Source organism: Salvelinus sp. IW2-2015, linkage group LG20, assembly GCF_002910315.2.
Source record: "Salvelinus sp. IW2-2015 linkage group LG20, ASM291031v2, whole genome shotgun sequence".
NCBI lineage: Eukaryota > Metazoa > Chordata > Actinopteri > Salmoniformes > Salmonidae > Salvelinus > Salvelinus sp. IW2-2015.
The window spans coordinates 61,037,394-61,055,710 of NC_036860.1; the positions used below are offsets into that span (position 1 = coordinate 61,037,394).

At 43.9% G+C, this 18,317-nt stretch overlaps 1 protein-coding gene across 3 annotated transcripts; it reads left to right on the forward strand.

Annotated features, from left to right (window-relative positions):
* The first annotated feature begins 546 nt into the window (after nt 1–546).
* Nucleotides 547–16,606, forward strand: LOC111981363 (protein prune homolog 2). 3 transcript variants are annotated; one of them, XM_024012592.1, is made up of 11 exons: nt 547–648; nt 3,777–3,852; nt 4,195–4,404; nt 4,645–4,821; nt 5,198–5,300; nt 5,975–6,106; nt 7,504–7,590; nt 14,107–14,205; nt 14,300–14,338; nt 14,817–14,868; nt 15,093–16,606. In XM_024012592.1, the coding sequence occupies exons 2-11, from the start codon at nt 3,798–3,800 to the stop codon at nt 15,099–15,101; spliced, it is 963 nt and encodes a 320-aa protein (XP_023868360.1). In that variant the 5' UTR covers nt 547–648; nt 3,777–3,797; the 3' UTR covers nt 15,102–16,606. The 3 variants fall into 3 exon arrangements, with proteins under 3 accessions (XP_023868360.1, XP_023868357.1, XP_023868359.1); XM_024012589.1 differs by having other exon boundaries at nt 14,817–14,864; XM_024012591.2 differs by lacking the exon at nt 547–648 and adding an exon at nt 1,356–1,650 and having other exon boundaries at nt 14,817–14,864.
* Nucleotides 16,607–18,317: the final 1,711 nt, after the last annotated feature.

Consider the following 18,317-nt stretch of genomic DNA (forward strand, 5'->3'; position numbering starts at 1 on the left):
ACTAGATAGCCAATTCAAAACATACCTATAGCTAACTAAGCATTACTTTCGTTGTTGCCAGCACTGCATAGCCTAAATAAATCTTCACTGTTAGAAAACTGGGATTCCCCTCTATTAAACAGAAGCAATATAACTGCGAACATCATTACAAATATTCTAAGAATAGCCTAATTGACAAATAACTTTCTGTGCATAGATCTCCACGAAACATGAATCATTTTATAAAGACAAATGTATTTAGTTGTAATGTTGAAAAAGCCAAGCCTGCACACCCAGGAGCTCTCCAGATGGAGGGTTGACCACATGTTGACAACGTGACTAACAGTGCAGTTCTGTGGGGGGCTAAGTGCCTTGATCAAGGGCACAATGGCAGGAGGTGGTAGGTCTACATGGGATTGGACACAGTTTTCCAGTGTCAATAATGCTTACCTTTTCTTGTAAGCTATATATAATATTAATGAAAATGTAGTTAAATGTCATGGAGAAGTCAAGGAACACACACACACACACACACACACACACAGGTATGACGGTGGCAGGACATCGTGGCACCGACCTTTGTACCAAACAGGCAGCAGTCATGTGTGCTGTACTTTCAGGCTCCTATCTCTTCCTGTTTAACTGGTGAGACCGAGACCAAGAACAGAGGTGAGTGACTAAACAAACAAACATGCGCCCGTCCAAAGAGGATCTCCTCAGAGGAAAGGTCTTCCAACTATGTAGAATTAAGTTTTGTGGTTTAACAACCAGCGTTTGCAACTATTTACTGTATACTTGAAATCCCTGCTCATAATTTAAAGTTCCACATCTCTATTGTGTAGTAGGAGACACTGGCTATTGTTCGATCTTCCTGTTTTAATTTTTTTTWAATTCTTGATTGCATTAGGTGAGGAGATGCTGTATTCCTTTTCTATTGTTTGATTGAAATATCAAGTGCTTGTTATCCTTAGGTAGTGCATTATATTTTATATATGTATATATATTATAATGAAGACAATAAGGCAGATACTGTACATGGAGAAATATGGGAGATGAATGAGACTGGAGGTAGGTGTGTTTATTTAGGAGACACTGAAGCAATTTAAGGTGAAGAGGACATGATGTAGTTATAACTGAACATGTATAGTGGGTGGAACTAGAAAATGGTCGTAAAATTAGAACATTAGTAAAGGTGGTAGTCATACAGTTTAATGCTCATCATAAAGCACTGCTCCGTATTTACAATATTTTCTGATTGATTTATTTCGATTAATCAAAGAACATGGAATGGCTTCTAAAATACATCGATTGTCTTAGACAGTGAAAGCAAGGGATTCATTTTAATTCTACTGCTTCCTTTCAACTCATTGTTTCTCTTTTAGCCCTGAGGGATAATAAAAACCTCTTTTAGCTGCGCAGTCAGGCTTACAACTCCTCTCAGTTGGCCTCTAATAATAACACACACGCACGCACAACTGGAGAAGCAGGGGACTGCCCTTATTTGGTGCCAGCCTGTGTCATGTGACCACAAAATGGTGGAAGCTGTGAGCAGTTTGTAAGCTGAGCATCTCTACCAAGAGCCTGGGAGGAAAATAAAGACAAAAAGGGAGATACAGCTGAAATCCATGCTCTGAGACAGAGAAGGACAGAGATTCCCGTGCCCCAGTAGTGGTGAGTGGTTGGGTTAAATGTGATGCAGAATAAAGAAAAAGGGAGAAGAGAGAGAGATGTATTTATTTTCTAGAGACAGGAGAGAGGGAGAGAGAGGGAGGGCTGCTGTCATCAGCACTGGTTGCTGTGCTGCGCGGTGTGTGTATTAGGCGGTTCATCGCCGTCCATGGAGCAAAGCAGCTGATGCTGGTCTTGCTATACCGACCATATGTGTGTCTGTGTGTATGTGTGTGTGTGAATCAGCAGTATGTAATTCATCTTTGCTGTTCGGAATTCAGCTATTCTAATCAGCATGTTTTTTGTTTGTTGCATTGCCAATGCAATCAGATTTTTCTTCTCCCGTCTGGAAGAGAAACTAGGATCAGTTCAGTATTTTCATGTGCGTGAGTGCACGTGAAGGTTGGTTCATTTGCATCTGTGCCCAATCTGTGCTCGAGTGAGCGATGTGGACATTTGAATCAGGAGAGAGACTGAAAAGAGGAGAGAGGGAAGAAGAGAACGGAGGAGAGAGGGAGGAGATGGGCTGCTGATGATGTAACAGCTTTACCCTCCTCCCCATCCTCTCTCCGCCTCCTCCTGCAAGAAATGGATGGATAATTCACAGAGAAGGAGAGATCTACGACCTTTTACCCCAACCCTCCTCCCACTTTCCCTCCCTCTTCTCCCTCTCCCCTCTTCCTCTTCTCCTCTTCTCCCTCTCATTCTCCTCTCCCCTCATTCTCCCTCTCTTCCTCCACTCCCCTCCCTTGCCTCTCCCCCTCTTCCTCCCACTCCTCTAACTTCTCAAAACCCCCAAAAATCATCGCGTCTTCCCCCCACTCCCCTCCCTCATCTCCTTCTCTCCCTCTTCTTCCACTTCCATTCCTCTTTTCTACTCCCCCGTCACTACGGCCCTCCGACCCCCACCCAACCCCGCCCTCACCGCACCGCTCGCTTCCTGGCTCCATCCGTGTCCCAGCATCTACTACCGGGCACATAGCCATGTCCCTCTTCGACACGTCACGCACATATATGCCGTCGGCTTCCCAAGACCACGGCCGTACGGTCCCTATACGTCCCTGCGCCTGCCATGCACCTACCAGTTTCCATGGCGCTTCCCTCCCTCCCTTAACTCGCCTCTCGAGTAGTGCGCTACTTAGATCCCTTCCTCACTCCCTACCTTGTTCCCTCCCTCCCCCACTCCCTCATGCCTTATATCTCGAATTTTGGTATTGATGTATGGAAGTGGATAGGATCGTTCTACCTGTTTCCTCCTCCCTCCTCATCTCCCCCTCTTCCTCCACTCCCTTCCTCTTTTTCTACTCCCTCCCACCCCTCCCTCTCCCCGTTTCCCTCCACTCCCATCCCTGTTATCCTCCCCTCCCTCAGCTCGTCACTGGTACGCAGTATCAATAGTCTTAGTATAGGGACTATTATGGATGATGTCCTAGTATAGGGGACTATTGTGGATGATGTCTTAGTAATAGGCACATTGTGGATGATGTCTAGGATAGGGACTATTGTGGATGATGTCTTAGTATTTGTATTGTATTTATTATGGGATCCCATTAGCTGCTGCCAAGGCAGTCCCACATACATTCACAGATTTTACAACACTAATGGTGCCTCAGGCCCACTCCACCATACCTACAATATTAGCATCAGAATCCATGTGTACGTGTGTGGTATAGTGGCAATGAAAGTTATTGGTGTTGTGTATGCCTGTGTTTGTGCCTATGTTTTGGAAGTCTTAGTATAGGGATATTTGGATGATTCGTAGTATAGGGAATATTTTGGATGATGATGATGATCGCGCCCAGCAATGTAGAGGTTTGAAGAACCACAGTAGAGGGTTTGGTGGACCCTGTCTGCTGAAGTGAAAATGTATTCTCTTGTGGTGCAAGAAATGAAAAGCCTGTGGTTTAGATGGGACAACACACACACACACACACACACACACACACACACACACACACACACACACACACACACACACACACACACACACACAGTTGCACCAGAGGAGCTAGCTCCTCCTACCAGCCTTCTCTGACATGGACAAACTCACACATGCGCACGCACACACACACACACACTCTTTATTGAGTCTGTATTCAGTATGTCATTGGTCTCTGTATTCTCTTCAGGTCCCGCTGGGTGATGAGGGCATGGACCTGGCATCTCAGAGTAAGATGAGCTCAGAGGTGGCCGAGGGCAGACCAGGTGAGCCTCAGTTAGACACCGGCAACTCTGTGTGTGATAGGTTATTATTCCATCATTACTCTTTGGCTACCTGCAGGACTGAGCTGTCAGTTTACTTAATTAGGCACACTCTCACAGTTACATACAGCAGCATGATGAGGCTAGTTACTCATACAGACACATTAACTCATTCCTAATGCACATTTACTGCTATATCATTTAAAAGTCCAAATGTTCTTTAGCACAGAAGACAACCAGACAAAATGCCATAACCCACCACTCCACAAGAGATAAGGAGTGATGAAGAGAGATAGATGGATCATTCTAACATTTACAGTGACTCTTCCCCCTCTCTCCCTGTAGCCCCTCCCAACTCACTGCCCCTGCAGGGCACGCCGGGTGGCCCCTCCCAAAGGAAGAAGCTCTCCGCCCCGCGTATCAGCCTTTCGCTGGACCAGAGTGAAGACGACGCCCTAGAGACACCCGATGACCTGGACATTAACGTGGACGACCTGGATACGCCTGACGACACAGACTATCTGGACTACACCGACAATGAGCTGGACTGGGAGGGTGAGTCAGTCTAGGAGTACGGCCAAATGGCACTCCTAAGTACACTTTACAGTATAGGTCCATTTCAGACACAGACTAATATACCAAACAAGATATTTCACCACTTGGGAAGCTGTATCAATGAAAATGAACATTTAATTCCGTATACCTAATTTCCCTCGTAATAAAATGTTTGTTGTTGAATTTATAGTATGTCTGTGTTTTCTACTAGCTGTGTTTCTGTTTTTTTCCTCAAACCAGAACCCCCGACAGCCAATCGTAACACATCAAAAGAGCCGTGCGAGCCGATTCCTACGTGCAGTGCAGCGGAGGAGCGTCAGGATGCGAAGCTGTGGAGGGCCGTGGTCATCGGAGAGCAGGAACACCGCATCAACATGAAGATCATCGAGCCCTACCAGAGAGTTATATCCCATGGAGGTACAGGAAAGTTCTGATTGTTGTTTGGTGTTTTTATACCTTCTTTTTTTATATACCTTATTTTACCTCCTTTCTCTTGGTGGGGTCTCCCGTACAAAACAGATTTTCATCTCATGGAATGTAATGGGACTTAATTACAGGTAAAAAATGTAATATTCAGACATACACTGACATACCGATGGCAGATGACAGAGAGAAATACAAACAAACTGAGAAACGAAACAGCCAAACACCCCACCCAACAACACCCTAACCTACCCCACCCAGCCCAGACCCAACCCACGATCTAGCCTCTGAGACAGGGTACTCTTGTAAACTGTTGTAGTGTGGGTAATATTTTAATATTTCTTTTGAAGTGTTGTTTTTCCTTCATCAGGGTACTATGGAAACGGAGTGAACGCCATCATAGTGTTTGCAGCGTGTTTCCTCCCAGACAGTGACAGTGAGGACTACCATGAAGTCATGGAGAACCTCTTCCTGTAAGTTGCACCTATCCTCACTCTCATTAGTACTGACTTAGGCACCTTTTAAAGGTGATGTACGCGGAGATCACATTCACTATAATTGCTGAATATTTTGGCTCAATCTGAAATTACCTTTAAATGTCAAGCAAGCTATTACTCAGATCTTGTGTGGATCGGAATGATTCCCGACCTTACTCCCCTATCCCTGGTTCGAAACGTAGACCTGTGACCTAACAAATACACACATTATTTGTAGATTATTTGATGCATATACTGATAACTAATTGCGTTTTATGGTTAAGTTCTTGTCTGTCTTTATTACGAAGAAAAATAACTTGAAGAGCAATGTTGTAACTATTCTACATGTACCTTCCAATTGTTCACTGTCATACTCCTCGCTTGTTCTTCATTTCAGTGATATTTCAGATGTTTCTCTACTCTTTGGACATGTTTTAATTCATACACTAGAATCTAGTGACTAGATTGATTTACATTTGACGTTTTTGTCATTTAGCAGATGCTCTTATCCACAGCGACTTACAATTAGTGCATTCATTTTAAGATAGCTAGGTGAGGCAACCTCATATCACAGTGGTAGTAAGTACATTCTCCCTCAATAAAGTAGTTATCAGCGAAGTCAGTGATAGTAGTTTGATGTGTACTTGCCCTGCTGTATGTCCTGCTGGCAGATATGTGATCAGCACGTTGGAGCTGATGGTGGCAGAGGACTATATGATTGTCTATTTGAACGGAGCCACGCCCCACAGGAGGATGCCTGGAATGGGCTGGCTCAAGAAGTGCTACCAGATGATTGACAGGAGGTAGGTTGCTTTTTACAATGTTTGATTCATGGATGAGTAGATTGATGGATTAATTATATTTGTAGTATGAAAAAGTGCAAGGGGATAGAGTCAGGACCACGGGATAAAATGTGATAGGATTAACATGTATTTACAGTTGAAGTCGGAAGTTTACAGACACTTAGGTTGGAGTCATTAAAACTCGTTTTTCAACCACTCCACAAATTTCTTGTTAATAAACAATAGTTTTGGCAAGTCGGTTACAACATCTACTTTGTGCATAAAGTGCAAATCAATCCCAGAACAACAGCAAAGGACCTTGTGAAGATGCTGGAAGAAACAGGTACAAAAGTATCTATATCCACAGTAAAACGTGTCCTATTTCGACATAACCTGAAAGGCCGCTCAGCATGGAAGAGCCACTGCTCCAAAACCGCCATAAAAAAGCCAGACTACGGTTTGCAACTGCACATGGGGACAAAGATCGTACTTTTTGGAGAAATGTCCTCTGGTGTGATCAAACAAAAATAGAACTGTTTGGCCATAATGACCATCGTTATGTTTGGAGGGAAAAGGGGGATGCTTGCAAGCCGAAGAACACCATCCCAACCGTGAAGCACGGGGGTGGCAGCATCATGTTGTGGGGGTGCTTTGCTGCAGGAGGGACTGTGCACTTCCACAAAATAGATGGCATCATGAGGAAGAAAATTATGTGGACATATTGAAGCAACATCTAAAGACATCAGTCAGAAGTTAAAGCTTGGTCGCAAATGGGTTTTCCAAATGGAAGATGACCCCAAGCATACTTCAAAGTTGTGGCAAAATGGCTTAAGGACAAAGTCAAGGTATTGGAGTGGCCATCCACAAGCCCTGACCTCAATCCTATAGAAAATTTGTGGGCAGAACTGAAAAAGCGTGTGCGAGCAAGGAGGCCTACAAACCTAACTCAGTTACCCAGCTCTTTTCGGAGGAATGGGCCAAAATTCACCAACATATTGTGGAAGCTTGTGGAAGGCTACCCGAAACGTTTGAGACTCCAAGTTAAACAATTTAAAGGCAATGCTATCAAATACTAATTGAGTGTATGTAAACTTCTGACCCACTGGGAATGTGATGAAAGAAATCAAAGGTGAAATAAATAATTATCTCTACTATTATTCTGACATTTCACATTCTTAAAATAAAGTGGTGATCGTAACTGACCTAAGACAGGGAATTATTACTAGGATTAAATGTCAGGAATTGTGAAAAACTGTATTTTTCACAATTCCTGACTGAGTTTAAATGTATTTGGCTAAGGTGTATGTAAACTTCCGACTTCAACTGTATTTCCCCATGTGTTCAACTGTAATAACATTGTATCATGCCACCACACACAAACACTCAATATGATAATTTTTATGAATGTTTGGTTACAGGCTCAGGAAGAATTTGAAATCCTTCATCATTGTCCACCCGTCCTGGTTTATAAGGACCATCCTAGCCATCACCAGGCCCTTCATAAGGTAAACACATGTAGACAGTGCCTTCAGAAATTATTCACATCCCATGACGTTTTGTTGTTACAAAGTGGGATTAAAATTGATGTGTCATTTTTTTTGGTCAACGAGCTACACAAAATACTCTCATGTCAAAGTGCAAGAAAAGTATAACATTTGTAAAAATAAAAAAAAGACAAGAAAAGGAAAGGAAAACTAGTATATCTTGATATATTAAATCACTTTGGGCAATGATTACAGTTGTGAGTCTTTCAGGATGTCTCTAAGAGCTTTCCACACATGGATTGTGCAACATTTGCCCATTATTATTATTTTTTATTATTCAAGCTCTGTCAAATTGGTTGTTGATCATTGCTAGATAACCATTTTCAGGTCTTACCATAGATTTTCAATCAGTTTTAAGTCAAAACTGTAACCAGGACACTCAGGAACATCCACTGTCTTCTAGGTAAACACCTCCAGTGTAGATTTGGCCTTGTGTTTTAGGTATTGACCTGCTGAAAGGTGAATTCATCTCCCAGTGTCTGGTGGAAGGCAGACTGAATCAGGTTTTCCTCTAGGATTTTGCCTGTGCCTCGCTCCATTACGTTTATTTTTATCCTGAACAATCACAAGCATCCATGTCTTTGTCTTGTTCCCGTGTCTTATCCCGTGTAAATAACCGGTCTTTTTCGTATATATCTTAATCTCACTTTCTATCTACGAACTAAATATACTTTCCTGCAACCCACCTCACCCAATGTAGTACGGATCTGCTATTTTTATTCCTTATAACTGGAACTTCCATCAGGAGTTAACCAGCTAACTAGCTACTAGTCTTTGTTAGCCACGGCTAGCAGTCTTCACCTTTTTCCCGGTCATCAGCCAGCTTTAGCTCGGACAACACCTGCCAGTCTGCACAGCGCGATATCAACCAAGAGCATATCGGACTGTTTCTCTCTACCATATCACCTGATTCCTGCCGCTCTGGATCATTACACCGGATCATCGCAGCTAGCTAGCTGCAAACGAGTGGCTATTGTTAGCTAACGCCTCTGTCCTGAAGCAAGCAGCAGCTAGCCTTGAGCTAGCCTGGAGCTAGGCCCATATACCAGCTAATTCTAGGGCTACAATACTTCCTTTGCCAATTGGCCTGAACCCTTTATTGTCGACACGGTGCCCCGCCGATCCATCACGAATGGACTGCCGATGTGATCGCCTGATGTGGTCTCAACAGGCTATTCTGTTACGATGTCGCCGAAGAACCATCTACTAGCCCCGGCCCACTAGCTTTTCTGAACGTTGTGTCCCCTGCTTGCCTAGCGTAGTAGTGACTAGCGAACAGCACCCTGACTCACCTATTGCTGCTCTTTTGACCCTATGATCACTCGGCTACACGGCTGATGCCCCCTGGACTGTTTCAATAACACGGTACCTCATTTTGTTTACCTGTCGGCCCCAGCCTCGAACTCAGGTCCTGTATGTACCTAACTGACCTGCTCTGCCCATTCATCACCATTTACCCGTTGTTGTCTTAGCTCTCCTGATCAACACCTGTGATTGCTTTATGCCGCTCTCTAATGTCAATATGTCTTGTCTCACTGCTGTCTTGGCTAGTTCCTATTGTTTTATTTCACAGTAGAGCCCTCAGTCCCGCTCAAAATGCCTTAAATAGCTCTTTTGTCCCACCCCACACACATGCYGAGACCTCACCTGGCTTAACTGGTGCCTCAAGAGACTAAACCTCTCTCATCGTCACTCAATGCCTAGGTTTACCTCCACTGTACTCACATCCTACCATACCCTTGTCTGTACATTATGCCTTGAATCTATTCTTCCACGTCCAGAAATCTGCTCCTTTTATTCTCTGTCCCTAACGCACTAGACGACCAGTTCTTATAGTCTTTAGCCGTACCCTTATCCTACTCCTCCTCTGTTCCTCTGGTGATGTAGAGGTTAACCCAGGCCCCGTAGCCCCCAGTTCCACTCCTATTCCCCAGGCGCTATCATTTGTTGACTTCTGTAAACGTAAAAGCCTTGGTTTCATGCATGTTAACATCAGAAGCCTCCTCCCTAAGTTTGTTTTATTCACTGCTTTAGCACACACCGCCAACCCTGATGTCCTAGCCATGTCTGCATCCTGGCTTAGGAAGGCCACCAAAAATTCTGAAATTTCCATCCCCAACTACAACATTTTCTGCCAAGATAGAACTGCCAAAGGGGGTGGAGTTGCAATCTACTGTAGAGAGAGCCTGCAGAGTTCTGGCATGCTATCCAGGTCTGTGCCCAAACAGTTCGAGCTTCTACTTTTAAAAATCCACCTTTCCAGAAATAAGTCTCTCACTGTTGCCGCTTGTTATAGAACCCCCTCAGCCCCCAGCTGTGCCCTGGACACCATATGTGAATTAATTGCCCCCCATTTATCTTCAGAGTTTGTACTATTAGGTGACCTAAACTGGGATATGCTTAACACCCCGGCCGTCCTACAATCTATCAATGCCCTCAATCTCACACAAACTATCATGGAACCTACCAGGTGCAACCCTAAATCCGTAAACACGGGCACCCTCATAGATATCATCCTGACCAACCTTCCCTCTAAATACACCTCTGCTGTCTTCAACCAGGATCTCAGCGACCACTGCCTCATTGCCTGCGTCCGTAATGGTTCCGTGGTCAAAAGACCACCCCTCATCACTGTCAAATGCTCTCTATAACACTTCAGCGAGCAGGCCTTTCTAATCGACCTGGCCCGGGTATCCTGGAAGAAAATTGACCTCATTCCGTCAGTAGAGGATGCCTGGTTATTCTTTAAAAGTGCTTTCCTCACCATCTTAAATAAGCATGCCCCATTCAAAAATGTTGAACTAAGAACAGATATAGCCCTTGGTTTGCTCCAGACTTGACTGCCCTTGACCAGCACAAAAACATCCAGTGGCGTACTGCATTAGCATCGAATAGCCCCCGTGATATGCAACTTTTCAGGGAAGTTAGGAACCAATATACACAGGCAGTTAGGAAAGCAAGGGCTAGCTTTTTCAAATAGAAATTTGCATCCTGTAGCACAAAGTTTTTGGACACTGTAAAGTACATGGAGAATAAGAGCACCTCCTCCCATCTGCCCACTGCACTGAGGCTAGGAAACACTGTCACCACCGATAAATCTATGATAATCGAGAATTTCAATAAGCATTTTTCTACGGCTAGCCATGCTTTCCATCTGGCTACCCTTACCCCGGTCAACAGCTCTGCACCCCCCACAGAAACTTGCCCAAGCCTCCCCCATTTCTCCTTCACCCAAATCCAGATAGCTGAGGTTCTGAAAGAGCTGCAAAATCTGGACCCCTACAAATCAGCTGGGCTAGTCAATCTGGACCATCTCTTTCTTAAATTATCCGCCGCAATTGTTGTAACCCTATTACTAGCCTGTTCAACCTCTATTTCGTATCGTCTGAGATCCCTAAAGATTGGAAAGCGGCTGCGGTGGGGATGATCTATCCTACCCTGCCTTGCTAAAGTCTTCGAAAGCCAAGTAAACAAACAGATTACCGACCATTTCGAATCCCACCGTACCTTCTCCGCTATGCAATCTGGTTTCCGAGCTGGTCACGGGTGCACCTCAGCCACGCTCAAGGTCCTAAACGATATCATAACCGCCATTGATAAAAGACAATACTGTGCAGCCGTCTTCATCGACCTGGCCAAGGCTTTCGACGCCGTCAATCACCGTAGTCTTATCGGCAGACTCAACAGCCTTGGTTTCTCAAATGACTGCCTCGCCTGGTTCACCAACTACTTCTCAGATAGAGTTCAGTGCGTCAAATCGGAGGGCCTGTTGTCCGACCTCTTGCAGTCTCTATGGGGGTGCCACAAGGTTCAATTCTTGGGCTGATCTTTTCTCTGTATACATCAGTGATGTCGCGCTTGCTGCTGGTGATTCTCTGATCCACCTCTACGCAGACGAGACCATTCTGTATACTTCTGGCCCTTCTTTGGACACTGTGTTAACAAACCTCCAGACAAGCTTCAATGCCATACAACACTCCTTCCGTGGCCTCCAACTGCTCTTAAATGCAAGTAAAACTAAATGCATGCTCTTCAACCGATCACTGCCCGCACCCTCCCGCCCGTCCGAGCAGCATCACTACTCTGGACGGTTCTGACTTAGAATTGTGGACAACTACAAATACCTAGGTGTCTGGTTAGACTGTAAACTTTCCTTCCAGACTCACATTAAGCATCTCCAATCCAAAATGAAATCTAAGATTGGCTTCCTATTTTGCAACAAAGCATCCTTCACTCATGCTGCCAAACATACCCTCGTAAAACTGACTATCCTACCGATCCTTGGCTTTGACGATGTCACTTACAAAATAGCCTCCAACACTCTACTCAGCAAATTGGATGTAGTCTATCACAGTGCCATCCGTTTTGTTTCCAAAGCCCATATACGACCTGTATGCTCTTGTTGGCTGGCCCTCGCTTCAATATTCGTTGCCAAACCTACAGGCTCCAGGTCATCTATAAGTCTTTGCTAGGTATACCCCGCCTTATCTCAGCTCACTGGTCACCATAGCAGCACCACCCGTAGCACGCCGCTCCAGCAGGTATATTTCACAGGTCATCCCCAAAGCTACTCCTGCTTTGGCCGCCTTTCCTTCCAGTTCTCTGCTGCCAATGACTGGAACGAATTTGAAAAAATCACTGAAGCTGGAGTATTATATCTCCCTCACTAGCTTTAAGCATCAGCTGTCAGAGCAGCTTACCGATCATTGCACCTGTACACAGCCCATCTGTAAATAGCCCACCCAACTACCTCATCCTAATATTGTTATTTATTTTTTGCTCTTTTGCACCCCAGTATCTCTACTTGCACATTCATCTTCTGCACATCTATCACTCCAGTGTTTAATTGCTAAATTGTAATTATTTCGCCGCTATGGCCTATTTATTGCCTTACCTCCCAAATCTTACTACATTTGCACACACTGTATATAGACTTTGCTATTGTGTTATTGGCTGTACGTTTGTTTATCCCATGTGTAACTCTGTGTTGTTTGTGTCGCACTGCTTTGCTTTATTTTGGCCAGGTCACAGTTGTAAATGAGAACTTGTTCTCAACTGGCCTACCTGGTTAAATAAAGGTGAAATAAGAAAATAATTTTAAAAAGCATACCCATAACATGATGCAACCACCACTGTGCTTGAAAATATGGATAGTAGTACTCAGTAATGTGTTGTATTGGATTTGCTCCAAACATAGCACTTTGTATTCAGGGCAAAAAGTGAATTGCTTTGCCAAATCTTTTGCAGTATTACTTTAGTGGTTTCCTTCCTCTCCGGCAACTGAGTTAGGAAGGATGTCTGTATCTTTGTATTGACTGGGTGTATTGATACATCAACCAAATTGTAATTAATAACTTCACCATGCTCAAAGGGATATTCAATGTCTGCTTTTTTTACCCATCTACCAATAGGTGCCTTCTTTGCAGCGAGACATTGGAAAACCTAACTGGCCTTTGTGGTTGAATCTGTGTTTGAAATTCAATGCTCAACTAAGGGACCTTACAGTTAATTGTATGTGTGGGGTACAGAGATGAGGAAGTCATTCAAAAATCATGTTAAAAACTATTATTGTACACAAAGTGAGTCTATGCAAACTATTATGTGACTTGTCAAGCAAATGTTTACTCCTGAACTTATTCAGGCTTGCCATAACAAAGGGGTTGAATACTTGACTCAAGACATTTCAGCTTTTCATATTTAATTAATTTGTTTAAAAAAATTCAAACAACATAATTCCACTTTGACATTATGGGGTATTTTGTGTAGGCCAGTGACAAAATATCTCAATTTAATCAATTTAAAAATTCTGGCTGTAACACAACAAAATGTGGAGAAAGTCAAGGGGTGTGAATACTTCATGAAAGCATGGTATACACTGAGTGTACAAAACACCTACTCTTACATGACATAGACTGAACAGGTGAATGCTATGATCTCTTGTTGATGTCACTTTAAATCAGTGTAGATGAAGGGGAGGAAGACAGGTTAAAGAAGGATTTTTATGCCTTGAGACAATTGAGACATGGATTGTGTATGTGTGCCAGTCAGAGGGTGAATGGGCAAGACAAAAGATGTTAGTGCCTTTGAACGCGGTATGGTAGTAGGTGCCAGGCGCACTGGCTTGTGTCAAGAACTGCAACGCTGCTGTTTTTTTTCACCCTTAACAGTTTCCTGTGTGTATCAATGGTCCGCCACCCAAAGGACATCCAGCCAACTTGACACAACTGTGGGAAGCATTGGTTTCAACATGGGCCAGCATCCCTGTGGAACGCTTTTGACATCTTGTAGAGTCCATGACCAGATGAATTGAGGCTGTTCTGAGGGCAAAGGGGGGTGCAACTCAATATTAGTAAGGTGTTCCTAATGTTTTGTACACTCAGTGTACATTTCTCTGTTCAAATAAAATAATCTGGCAGATAAAGATAGCAGGAGTGTGCACATCCACTTACATATGTGTGTTTGTGTGTTTTGTCACAGCACCAAGTTCAGCAATAAGATAAAGTATGTGAACAGCCTGGCTGAGCTGCAGGAACTCATCCCCATAGAGTACGTCCACATCCCAGAGTGCATCATTAGGTGAGCCCAGTCTACACATCCCTCTCTCCCTTCTTCTCCTCTCCTCCTCTTCACTGTAACTGACTATCTTCCGTTGTCAACTCTCACCCCTTAGCCTTGACGAGGAGCTGAAGGAAGCGGCGCTGAGCTCGACGTAAGCATCGACTCCCTTCCCTTATTATTACGGCTGTAGAAACAGAAACTATATACCCCCCATGTCTGTTCTCTATTAACTAGACTCCCATCTATCACATGATCCTGTTTAAGATCAGAAAGGCTTGTAGGTTGGATCAGCCTTCTCACCTGTGTGTTTGTTCTGACTACTTTCATACTCTGTAATAATATGTAAACGTGATAAATGTATCCCGCAAGGCATTTGTCTTCCATGTATTACCATAATCTATGGTTTATTGATGATTAATTATGGTGATATATCACAGATGGTGAATAAGATGAGTCTGAGAAAGAGATGTAGAATTCCAATTTGAAACATACTCGTTTGACTATATTTGGTTCGGCCTTCCCCACAAGGAATACCATTGATTCAATATGGTCCACAGAATGTAGCCCTTGATATATTTACCACTGCACCCCAGATTCCCTTCTGACTTGTTTTCCTTTTTCTTCTGTAGCGTGAGCAGCTTCCTCCAGGGACCTGAGCCGACGTCTGGGAGACCAGAGTCAGTAAGACCACTAAAGCTACTTGTTTAAGTGCAGTCTGAAGAGAGATGGCCTTGTCTGGCTTGTCTGTCTTTCATATAAACACTGAGGCTGCGTCCCAAAATGGCACCCTATTCCCTATAGGGCCCTGGTCAAAAGCATTGCACTATATTAGGGAATAGTTTGCTATTTGGGATGCTGCCTCTAACATTACTGCCTCTGTTTCATTGGCTTCTCTTCCTCTGCAGAGCCGATAAAACCAACACGAACAGCTCCTAGACAAAGTTGTGTTCAACACCACTGGAAATGGATGGTTGTGGCTTCGCTTCAAAATGGAATTTCACATTGTTTTAAAACTCCTGAATGTTTCGTACACTAGAAACAGTAAGACCGATGTACTATTCCTGTGTGTTTGTCAGACACAGAGACGACTATAAAACACTCCATAATCCCTGTTAGCACTCAGACGCAGTATTCTATAACACCACCATAACATTCATCTACAACACCATTGACAGACTTTAGATTAGCACCAGGGGTTTCTTAATCCTGGTCTTTGGGGTGAACTGTTTTGTTTCTTCCCAGCACTAACACACCTGATAGCACACCAAGGTCTTGATGATTAGCTGATTAGTTGAATAATCAGGTGTTTGTGCTGGGTTGTAACAGAATTTGCACACAAGTGGGTTGCCCAGGACCAGTATTAAGATGCTTGACACTGTAAATCCACATACATGATAGTTTGTTAAGGACAGAATAACAAATGGTCTCTCACAGTACAGTACATACTTCCATTCTTAGCATCGAAGTTAATGTTGTACTTTGGTAATAATGCATGAGCAGCAGTGAAGCAATAATATCTCATCCTTTAAAGGTAGACTCAGTGGACTGACGTTGCCACGAGCAGCACCGCATATATCGAAATGAGCGAGATGCAAGACTTCTCTCACAGTATCTGTGCAGGTGCACGCTTCACGGTGTCCACAGCATGGTGGCCACAGCCACAGGACCAAAACAGCGGGGAAGTTTGAGTTTCACGCTTCATTGCTCTTAGTTCTTGTGGAAATTGACCTACTATGCTGTTGACTTTCTGCATCTACATCATATCGCTGAGTCTACCTTTAATGTTAATCCATCTGGGATTTAGACAAGTCATTATGTCCTTGAGACAACAGCACATCAATGATGGTATGTCAAAATCAATCTGACATATCGATGGCATGATAAAACCTAGTCCCCTTAGGAAATGACCAAGTTACACGTCTCAATCTTTTTTGTTGTTGTTGATCTTATTACTCTGGATCTTGATGAAAGTGTTTTACCACTAAAATCTCTAGATGTTTTCACGTTGAATTAATCTGAAATAGAGAGGATGCCGTGTGTAACCATAGAAATATATTTCTGTGTGTAACCAAGTGATAATGTGTGAAAACAAGCTGTCAGTAAATTGTGAGAGCATGTCCTTTCAGATACCTGTCCTATAAGTCGAGCGTGCCGTGTGTGTTGTGTGTCTGTGTGTCCTGTCAGTGTGTGTTTCCGTCAGACTTTCTACATATTCACCGTCTAGGGCTCTTGCTGCACCAAACAGGATATGACCTCAGAGTGGGACAGAGAGAGCAGCGTGGGTCTCTGTAAAGCACAATTTCGCATCCCATGTGTGGGTGTATGTGTGTGTGTCAATGCATGTTTCCTCAGATTGATGGCCTTCAACATTGTGTGTAATATGATGGAACACTAAAATCAATAAATTGTTTTACGCTGAGCAATTCTCCTGTGTTTTTCCTCACGTGCCATCTATGCCAATGTCAGTTGCATTCATTTGTGAATTAAATGATGAATTTGCATCCTTATTAGCCATACTTGAAGGTCATTTACCTTCCTATCACACCACCAGGGTGATATTCTTTAAGGTTTAGGGCTGGATTTAATGTGTATCGCAGAAGTATTGCGGGAAAATTTGCGATGGAAATTTAAAAGGCAATGTTCCTGCGTTTGCGGAGACTGCATTCACAGTAAACGCTGAATATGTCGGCTCAATCTAAAATTACCTTTACATTTTAACACAGATCTTCCACGAAACAGATTGAATCCAGCCCTTAGCATTTCTTATTGGATAAGTCCAGGTAGCTCCTCCCTGATTGTCTATTCTTCCATTTGGTGCCAAATGTATACAGGTTGGCAGGTTTTTTCAAGTCTCTCTAGAGATGTTTGATCGGGTTCAAGTCCAGGCTCTGGTTGGGCCACTCAAGGACATTGAGACTAGTGTCGAAACTATTCCTGCATTGTCTTGGATGTGTGCTTAGGGTCATTGTCCTGTTGGAAGGTGAACCTTCGCCCCAGTCCGAGGTCCTGTGTGTAACCGATGTGAAATGGCTAGCTAGTTAGCGGTGGTGCGCGCTAATAGCGTTTCAATCGGTGATGTCACTCGCCTTGAGACCTTGAAGTAGTGGTTCCACTTGCTCTGCAAGGGCCGCGGCTTTTGTGGAGCGATGGGTAACGATGCTTCATGGCTGACTGTTGTTGATGTGTGCAGAGGGTCCCTGGTTCGCGCCCGGGGCGGGGCGAGGGGACGGACTAAAGTTAAACTGTTACATGTGCGCTCCAGAGCAGGTTTTCATCAAGGATCTCTATACTTTGCCCCGTTCATCTTTCCCCTCGATCTTGACGAGTCTCCCAGTATCTGGCACTGAAAAACATCCCCATAGCATGATGCTGCCAACACCATGCTTCACTGTCGGCATGGTGCCAGGTTTCCTCCTGACATGATGCTTGGCATTCAGCCCAAAGAGTTCAATCTTTGTTTCATCAGACCAGAGAATCTTGTTTCTCATGATCAGAGTCCTTTGGATGCATTTTTGCAAACTCCAAGCAGGCTGTTATGTGCCTTTTACTGAGGAGTGGCTTCCGTCTGGCCACTCTACCATGAAGGCCTGATTTGGTGGAGTGCTGCAGAGATGGTTGTCCTTCTGGAAGGTACTCCCATCTCCACGAGGAACTCGAGCTCTGTCAGAGTGGCCATCGGGTTCTTGGTTACCTCCCTGACCAATGCCCTTCTCCCCCGATTGCTCAATTTGGCCCCTAGCGGCCAGCTCTAGGAATTGTCTTGGTGGTTCCAAACTTCAAATTTAAGAATGATGGAGGGCACTGTATTCTTGGGGACCTTCAAAAATGTTTTGGTACACCTTAATGCCTACTTTAAATTAAGTAATGTGAGCTAAACATACAAATATAACATGCCATTCTTTAGAATACTAATGTTACGGTCCCCACTACAATGAAAAATACATGTTGATGAGTTTAAGAACCAGACATTGAAATGGGTTTAGAATATGTATGAGGAAATGGAATGATGTCAGGAATGAGCATGGACCAGATAAACGAAGCCAAGGGCAGCAGATGAAGTTTGGCTTGGAGTCTCAAGTAGAGGGAATGGTGAGCCAGAGGGCGGTGCTGGGGCCAGCAGTGAAAACATC